The sequence below is a fragment of the Gavialis gangeticus genome, unplaced genomic scaffold, assembly GCF_001723915.1.
Source record: "Gavialis gangeticus isolate Ggan-Ray unplaced genomic scaffold, GavGan_comp1, whole genome shotgun sequence".
NCBI classification, from domain to species: Eukaryota; Metazoa; Chordata; order Crocodylia; family Gavialidae; genus Gavialis; species Gavialis gangeticus.
In genome coordinates, this window is record NW_017729022.1 from 36,134,219 (window position 1) to 36,144,367 (window position 10,149).

General features: G+C 41.2%; 1 protein-coding gene across 1 annotated transcript in view; it reads right to left on the reverse strand.

The window, feature by feature from the left end:
- The window catches only part of PAWR (pro-apoptotic WT1 regulator), a 199,452-nt gene that overhangs the window by 53,771 nt on the left and 135,532 nt on the right, over nucleotides 1-10,149 (reverse strand). Inside the window, exon 3 of the mRNA XM_019515790.1 lies at nucleotides 6,968-7,096. Coding sequence (XP_019371335.1) covers nucleotides 6,968-7,096 — 129 coding nt within the window. The remainder of the gene's footprint in view (nucleotides 1-6,967; nucleotides 7,097-10,149) is intronic.

Consider the following 10,149-nt stretch of genomic DNA (forward strand, 5'->3'; position numbering starts at 1 on the left):
CTGCCCCCCCCCCCCCCACTGGTATGGGCCACTGCAGGGGTCTGGTTGCCTTTCTGTTTTCAAAAGTGAATGTCTGTGCACTTGCCTATCAGTTCAATCTAAGTAGTTTAGGGACAACCGCAAAGACTGAATCAATTCAGCCTAAGGCTTTTGACTTTCTGTACTCAGCCCTCAGGAGTCTAACTGGTTATGCAGGGTTTTTTGTACACTGCTCGCTTGGACTTGGGAAGCCAAACTCCACCTACAGTACAACTCAGGTTCCCAAGTCCTTTTTTGGACCCGACTCATAGCACTTTCTAGATGCCCTGTTTGGTCACCTGTTTGGTTCACCTTCAATGGAATGACCTTTGTCATAACCTGGTTACCCTACTCACTGCTTCTTTCTTTTACAGAATGCTATACTAATATCGGAGAGGGAATGATAGAAGTCATGAACATGCATGAACTAGTGTATATAGCATACATGTACATTTGCAAGTGCATGGGCAGAGCAGAAAGTCAAATCTGTCAGCATAAAAGGTTCTGAGAGCTCAGGAGAACTCAGCATTGTGATCAAGCTCTATCCAATCTGATGAAATGCCTAGTACCATGAAGCAAGAGACACACTGCAATGGGAAAAAAAAACCCAGCAAGCAACACAGTGCATAAATAATCAACATGCAGACTACTGAGGCAGAAAAGCAGTGGAAGTCTCTCATTAACTTGTAGAAGTCTTGGGCTGATGGTAAAGCATCCCACAGGCCAGGAAGGTTTGTATTGATATGGGTTTTGATATGGAGCTGTCATCTGTATTCAGGAAAAGGCAGAGCACCATATTCAGGCTATTTCAGGGCACTGTGTCAAGGGACAATGCTTATAAGGCAGAACAATATTCTGAGCCCCACCATACAGGACTGTGCTGACAACATGGGATGTTTAAATGCCTCAGTTCTTTCACATCAAATCTTGCTTCACTGGAGAGAATTTTGCAATGTGTTAGTTTCCCTGTACAAGTGAATAAGTATAAAGTGGGAATATGGTAAATGCTATAGGGAAGTCTGAATAATTTTCTGGGAAATACTATAATTATTATTGCTGCAAAAATCAAGACATGTAGGGACTCCTTAGAAGTTCCATCAGAATTATAGGTAAGAAATAGTGGGATGAGTGAGGTACAAGATTATTGTTTATGATTTCTAATTATAGAGGTGCGAAATAGGTCTCAGCAAGTATCCAGTCACCACAGAATGATACACCATACAAAACACAGTAGGCATGGTTATAATGAAGGGAAAGAGTAATTTCTCTTGCTGAAAGCCCTGTTTTATAACTTTTGAGATACAGAAGTCCCCCACTAGTTTTGTGCAAAGACAACCTCAAGGACAGAGGTCTATGAGATCACCTCTGAAGATCAGTTTCAGTTTGATTACCCTGCACTCTCCCCTCCATTTAGGACTACAGGAAAGGCAGATCTGATGTAAAGGTGGGTAAAGGGCAACCTAGTGCTTTTGTGCTCCCTTCTTTCAATAAATGTGGGCATTCATTTTCCAATTTCCCACTTGACAGTAATGGCTAGGGCCACATATGCAGTATTTGTTCAACCACACTGAATTACATATGCACAAACTGCATTAAAAAGTAATTAAAGACAGTAAAGTCAATTACTCCAAATTAGTAAAACCCAGAGCTAAAACTGCTTGAAAAACTTTAATTTACCCCTTGTGTGTATACATTATAATATGGCCATTAATTATATGACTGCATACTATAGTTTTTACAGAGCCCCTGCCTTGTTCAGAGTACAAGATGGATAGCCTGGTTTTATGAGCAACTGTTTAATACATTTTATCACTGTTCAGTGTGTAGTCCAGTCCCATGACCTATTTGTGACAAACTGTTCAAACTATACAACGAAGACAACATTATTTTTTCCTCTCATAGACTCTTTTTATGTCCCTTAATACCACATCACTTGACTACTTCACAAACTTCAACTAATTTATCTTCAAAGTATTACTGTGAGGTAAAGGGGAAAAGCCTCAGATATTAAAGTTAAAAGTATTCAATAATTGTGGGCACCCAATCTGAGATACCCAGAAGAATGTAAGAATACTTATTATTTGATATTTCAGATGTTTAAAGCACAGCTTTATTTACCAGAGCTGGAGCTTTGAATGCTTATCCCACTAGGCCTTGGGGTCTCAAGCCAAACATCCAGGAAGTGAGAATACCAATATCTGTTAAAAATTTGGCTTAAGTAACTATCCCAGCATCATGTAGTTACTGTGTAGACAGAATCCAGAGCAGGGATGTCAAAGAGACAGTCCACCAACCAGTTTCAGCCTGCAGAGTGCTATTACCAAGCCCGCAGTGCTGCCCAGGGACCTGACTGGACTGACACACCACTTCTAGACCATCCCAGACTGGCTCATGTACTGCATGCTGTACACACTGGCTAGGGGCAGACATTACACATAAACCAATTTAAGTGACCAGAAACTAGTTTAAACCTGTAACAGAACAGATGTTCAGTGCACATAAACCAGTTTGAAAATAGCTGAAACCAGTTTGAGATAAACCTGGTTGAATGCAGTATCAGACTTAACTGATTTGGCTCAAACCAGTTTATACAATGTCTGTCCCTGACCCCTCGCTGGTTTAAGATAAACCGGACACCCCCAGAGTCCCAGTATGCTCTCTGGGCTCGGTGGGGCTCTCTGCTCCACAGCAGGGCTGGCCCCTCCCCTCTGCTCCCTGGCTGCAGCTCAGCAGAGACTTGCAGGCACAGCAGCATCAGCCTGACTTCTCCCTGCTAAGCAGGGATTATTCCCCCCTCCCCTATTCCTTACACAGACACCTCAGCATTAACTAGCAGACCACATGCTGGCTATGGTCTGTGCTGTGGGAGACAACTAAGGCAGACGGGCTTTTCGGAGCTAATCAACAGGTAGCTTAATGCCCTTCCTTGGAAAAGCTGTTTAAGAAGAGCTGTTTGCTCCCCACTCCCCCTCACCACTCCCTGCTAAGCAGGAATCCCCCCTCCCCTCTGCCTTGCCGAGAGGTGTCTCCATCTTAGCTAGCAGACCACATGCTGGCTATGGTCCCTGCTGAATCAACAGGTAGAATCAGCAGGTAGCTGGTAGTGTCCCTCTGTTGTTTTTTTAATGGGGTGATAAACACTGAGTTAGGGGGTGGTAAACACCATTATCAATTCCCTGCTGGGCTAATCAGAGCATCCTGCCAGGGTCTGGCCACGCCCCTGACTCAGCTCAGTACTGTACAAGGGAAGGGAGGGCTGCTCTAGCACCCCCCAGCTTCTAGCCTGAGCCACTGCAGGCGTGTGCCAGCATGTCTGGGATGTCTGTTCAGTTACAAAGTGATTTAACCTAGCCAGGTTAGACTAACCTGCAAAGATTGAATCAATTTAGGCTCAGGCTTTTTGAATGTCTGTCCCTAGCCATTGGCCCCAAGCTTGCTCACTGCATACAGTGAGGCCAGTTGGGGCCCACACTGCCAGGTGAATGCAGGGCTCATTTGTGGGCCTGTGAACTGGTGCCACACCACTTATCTAACCTGTGGGGCCTTATGAGCCATTTGATATACCTTCCCTAGAGCATCATTCATTTATCTTAACAATAACAAGCTTTTTCCCCCTGAAAAAGCCACCACTACACACTTCCCAGTTTCTGTAACTAATGAGCCTGGTTTCCTATGAGCAAGTCTTTTTCACTACACAGTCCAGCCTCCCATTCAGAGGTGTACAGTGAATGAAGTGTGTGTGTGTATGGGCGGGGGGAAGGTCCCCTCTAGCACCCTCTACTCTTTGTCCTTCCTTTCTCATTCCCAGTTTTCTTCTTCCTCAACACAGTTCCTCCTAAGATTAAACCCTGCTCTAGTCACATTTGCTAGCTAGTTCAAAGTCTTCCCCACAAAGGTCCTTCTTCTGCTCTGTTCTAGCGCAGTGCCAGATCTTGTCCCTCTGCATTTGAATCAGACAGCTTCATAACTCCATGCAGCTAGGGCCCAGCAGATGCACAGAAACCATCTCTTTTGTGGTCCTGTATGTTCTCAGTTCAGGGACTTGGTTCTGAGAGAGCTGCATGTGATGGGGAAGTCCTGCTCAGACTGAGTTAGGGAAAGACCAGTGCAGATAGAAGCTTTGAAGGTTTCAGCTATTAAACTCTAACAAGTTACTACTACTGAGCATATACACATGGATTTTAAGGCCATCCCAACCTCGTCATAACTTAGCCAAATAGGAATGGACTTTAACAGAAATGGCATACGGCATCTTCCTGAAAAAGCCACCCCCTGCCAAATTCAAGTCCCTTGCCTAAAACCTGGCCTCAGGAATTTTAAATAGATAAAATGTGATTCCCCCTGCCAGTCTCATACGAGAAACAGTGACACAAGTCAACTGATATGGCTAAAATGTTCTGCAAAAATTCAGGCTGAGGCAATTCCCAGTAGGGAAAGTGTTAGCTAAATGGCAAGTCCTGCAAAATGAGAAGCAACTGAAAATAGGGTTTTATACTGGAAAAGATCAAGCAACCTTACTAATAGGTAGTGTGATCAGTCCAAAGTATAATGATGGAGGGACTGAAGCCAAGCCAAAGCCTGAATATAAATAAATACTGTGTTTCTGAGCTCTGTGTGTTTTCCACCTCCTTCAAGCGCTGCATGTTATTACAGCTCATGGGTCACAATTATGTGGAGGGCTCATTGAGAATCCCAGGGGGCCCTTGGACATCTTTAAGTTTGGTTACTTTCTTTTATCCACCCATTAAAAAAGAAGATCTAGATCATATGACAGAAATTCAAGGATTTAAACTGCATGTAAATCGATGTGTGACATCTAAATCTGCAGGCAGGCTAAAATACCAGATATGAGGAGATATGTGAATGGCCTCATCCTGCACAATCAAGGCTATGCGGCCACAGAATTTTTGTAGTCTGGACAAGTAATGGAAAAACTGATACTAGATGGGGATATTATGCCTGTCATTATAGTTTTATGCAAGGCAGGTCTTGTCAACCAAGCCTATTTCATTTTCAGATGATATTGCAAGTTTGATTGTGAGAGGATCTGCATTGATGTAATATACTTAGAATGTTATAATGTATTTAACATACTGAGATTCTGATTTTAAAAAATGCAGTATCAAAACACTTTACATGAATGAAGAACTGGGTAATCTATCACAACAGGGGGGTTTCAATAGAAAGCTGTCAAGTGACAAGTCATATGATATACATATACATACACATACATACATAGAGAGGGAGAGTGTTCAATAGGAAGATATCACTAAAATGAGACACCCCTCCCAAAACACAGCCATCAATGCCTATAGATATCTATCTATGAGTCTATATTTGTATTTAGACACCCCACAATATAGAGGGGGTGTCTCATCTTAGTGACATCTTCCTATTGAACTCACTCATATTATATATTATATAATATATTGAACCCATTCATATTATAAACACTATGCACACACACACGGCAGGCTTCTTCCCTTCCGTGTGCCTTCATTCACTATCTGTACAATGGGAATAATAATAATACTGATCTTTATAGATGTGCTTCAACATCTACTGATAATAAACATTATATAAATGCTGAGGGAAAAATGGTTAGTCAGTTCTCTTTGTCAGGCATAAGAAAAAAAAAAAGTTGCCAGAGACAGATAACCAAGTTAGGAGAGCTCCAAGTGCTGTAGCTGATGAAATCACAAATGAAAGATGGATGGACAGATTCACTCTTACCTGCCAATCTTGTCACCACCTCAATGTCCTAAAACATTATTTATTAAATACTAAGGATTTTTTTTAAAAGTTCTCTATATTAAGACAATGAGAGTGTTTTCACAAAAACAAAAACTCATATCAGTGCCCACCAGCCATTTGGCAGCTTTTGAAATAAGTCTGTATAAGGCAATTCTGGTATTATTAACACAACACTGGAAACATCTCAAATACGCCTTTCTTTCCTCAAAATCCACTGAGTGTTACAGAACCTGAGAACTTTTAAAAACTGTATATGAATTTCATGGAATAAAACTGATTTTGAGGCAACAGGTAGCTAAGCAAGCAACTAAATAAATACAGTATTTATTTATTTATTTTAAGGAAATAAGTTAAGGTAAAGCATTAAGCTTAAAAATTTTTCTAAACTCTGTATCTCAAAAAGCTTGTGAAATCTCCTTTCTGGTGAAAGGTGTAGTGATAGAAATTGTCATTTGGCCATGTGTTTAAACTTTACAAAAATGAGAAGTTCCCCATTTCAGAGAAGAGATCAAGGTGATATTTATAATGGCAAACAAATCTTATTAGTACTCTAACATATTAAGATTATTAATAAACAAATTGTGCCCTTTGTTGATTATTACTGTTTTCTTTTTAGAAGACAGCCGAGTCAGCTGTGGGCATCCTAGAATTAAAGAATTGTAATTTATCTGCAAAAAGCTCTCTTGACACGTAACCAAATTTGGCCACTCTTCCTAATCACTAAAAATGTTGGAGAAAATGTTTTCAGAAAGATTTTTTTCCTAAACACAGATGTGAATAATAAAGTTAAAAAACCATTATGCTCTTGTGCATATCTTGATTAAGTCTTGTGAACTGATTTTACATCTGCACAGAAGTTAAACCATTTAATTATAGTTTAGAACTAGTGGCTCTATATGGAAATAACTTATTTAATGACAGATACCAATTGGGAATGTTTAAACATATGTTTCTGTTTAAGGAGCAAGACAAATGCAGTTAGAGCATTTTCATTCAATGAAAGAAAGATGAATATATGACTTTCATTTTAGTAATGTAATGCATACCAGCTTTGATAATATTTGTGACAATTTCCATAATAGACTACTGACAGAGTATGAATTCAAACAGAAGCCAGAAAAAAATCAGTTGGCTCTACAGTGGCAATACCATCATAGAGACCGCATTAATACCTGAACAAATATTAAGTACTCACCTGCAATAAGTATGAACTCCCTGGGTCTGTGCTGGCAGACTCATTTTGCATTGTATTCTGCAGGGTAATAGAATCTTCCTTCTTACGCTCCTTCTGTCCTGCTTCATCATCATCATATTCATCTAGACTCTGATAAAACAAACAAACAAACACAAATTGTGTATTTTCTTAAAAACTGCATTTGTAAGAAGCCTACAAAAATAAATTGAAACAGACTGGTAAATGTATGTCACTGTGCTGATACGGGAAACTTAACATTCGCATTTGAAAGTAATTTGATTGATTAGGTATGTGGGTCCTAAAATGGTTATTGGTGAAAATAATTTAAATACAAGGAACAAGACTAATGACTTATTTTTCCTTAGTACTACTACAAAAAGGATATTAACATACTAATTATGTTAATTAATATATGAACACCCCCGATTAACATCAATACCTGGGAGACTTGAACACTTAATTGCCCCCACTGGCACTGATGTACAAGACATTGATCATTTCAAACAAACATGCCTGTTGTGGAGGCAGATAGATGAGAGAGACAGAAGGAAACAAACAGCTGTCACCTGACAACACCAAGACCTAACTTCTTTCTAGAACCGTTTGCCACATCTGCAATCAAACATGTAGGTCTTGGATCAGCTTCCTGCATCATCTACAGATTCACCAGTTCCTTCCTTATTTACTGGAAGACTGTCATCTTCATATCAAGGGAATACCACCGATGGTGATGATTACAAAAAAGCTAGTGAAATTCACTTTTTTTTCAAGCAGCATTGGTATGTCTGTATAAACCCACTAAAGCATAGGTCTGCAGCCTCTGGCCTGTGAACAGGCTGGATCTGGTTCGTGGAAGAACGAGGGGGTGAGGAACGAGAAAAGGGAAAAATCAGCAGCATACAGTGGCAGGGGTACCTTCTCTGCCCTGAATTCCTGTTGCATGCTGCCAGCCTCATCTCCAGCCTCCAGCAGCCACCCCAACCCTCCCTAGCTCTGTCTTAAGGACTGGTCTCTCTCCCTCATTACTATAGCTTCTGTTTCCCCTTGCTGTCAAATTTGCTACTATCCATCACTGATGGCTACAGAAATTAGTGGCATTAAAGTGCCAAGGGTAAGCAAAGACTACAGAAGGGGAAGGGGAACAGAGAGAAAGAGCAGGTGTTGGCACCAAGCCAGGAGCAGGGCACTGTGCATGGGCCATTCTTAAAGGCTATCGACCCTACATTCATGGAAATGAGAGGAAATGTCAAGAAAACAAAACAGAATCAAACCAGCACTATAGGCTTAACTCACTACTGGGCCTTACTTTCAGGCACAGCAGTGTTTGCTAAGATCAGAATGTTAACCTGAACTTTCTGCTTAAATTACTACCTTCCTTGCTTTTGGCCATTTCCTTTGCACTTCTAATATTGTTTTTTAAAGTGTAACTTTGCTTAGGCTCTATTTCTGTTCTGTTATGGCAACTGGGTATTCCTTCTCTGCAAACCCTCATTAGTATGTATTGGGAACTATTTGTGCCTCTTGTTACCTTTTGTGGCTAGTGTGTAAATAATGCAAAGGGCCAGCTGTATCAGATTGGTGTGTCCAGTTGCTTCCATTTCAAAATTGTGGATGGTATAGGCACACACCTGCTGCAAAGCAAAAGTTGTGCAAAGGTTACCAAGGGGTCAGCACTCGCTGTTAACTGTGCAAAGGTCTGAAGTGGAGTGGCACTCAGATCCAAGATGGTATGTGAATGAGGATCAAGAAAGACTCCAGACAAGAGTTACTCCTTGGATTGCAGCTGGCCATTGATCCTCAAAGGGAAAATGCCTCTAGGTACAAGTTTGTACAGGGGGGTCCAAGTACAAATCTACTACCCACTAATTCCTGAAATAGCTAAAATCCCTGAGCCAACTATCAAGAAGCAGCGATCCTTAACAGTGACTAAGCACTGACCCTGGCACCAGTGAGGAGCAGCAATTAATCCCCAGAAGCAGCAAGCAACAGCATTCCTGAGCAGTGGCAGACTCCAGTGTGGGCCTCCCTACCTGGCTTTTGCCACTTTGGCTGACATGGGTGGTAGAGCCACCCCTGCCCCTATGATATAATCCTGGGTGAGTCTCCCTTCCCTGAACACTGCACTAAGTAGTTCTTCCCCTGGATATGTGTAGCTGTGACTGCCATAGTGGGAGTTTCAGCTAATACTTAACAGATGAGGGGGTTTTTTGTGTGTTTTTTAAAGGCTGTGGGTTGCCCTCTTTAGTAAACCTTAGTATTGCTTATGAGTAGATAAGTTTGTTCACTTTGGAACATCCTGTTTAAATTTATTTTCCCAGGTTTTTGGGTGGAGGCTCAAGTCAAAATGCAAGGTTTATGTAAAATCTCTGAGTTTGAACTTTTATTACTGCCATCCAGTGCCTGGAGGCTGGATTACAAGTGTTCTGTTTTTGTGATAAGATTTATAAACCACATAGGCCAGCAAAGAACTAGAGTAGGTTAAACTAGAGTACTGGGGAAAGAAGGAACTTGTAGCAACCAGTCAAGGATCAGCCTCAAGCTCAGTTTCCAACGGAGATTAAAAGGAGGGCTAGGATAGTCAGAAAGGTACTCTCTCTACCTGAAGGGAGCTTCAGATTGAAAACTGAAAGAAAGAAGAGAAAAAGAGGACTATGTGCTCTTGTTGCAAAGGCCAATGGTATACTAGGTTGTATTACATAAGAACACCACTTAAAAATAAGGGAAGAGATTCTCCTGCTATATTTGGCACTGGCCTGGCCTCACCTAGACTACTGTGTCCAGTTTCAGCCCCCATACTTAAAGAAATGTGCGAACAAATTAGAAAGAGTCCATCAGAGTCACAGAAATTATTAGAGACCTGGAAAACATGACTTAAGGAAAGGCTGGAAGAACTAAGACTAGTCAGGAAAAGAAGAGACTGAGGGAGGATTTGATAACAGAACTTGAATAACTTAAGGGTGGTTATATGAAGGGTGGAGATTGGACTATTTTCTGTGGCCACAGGGAGCAATGGTCTTAAATTGCAGGCAGGAAAAACTATGTTAGATGTCAAAAAGAAGGATGGTTAAGCATTGAAACAGGCTACCCAAAGAGGTTGTGGACTGTTTCCTTGGATCTTTCTAAGAGCAAGTGAGTAGAGCATTTAACTAAGATGACCAGTCAAAGAAAATCTGCCTTGAGCA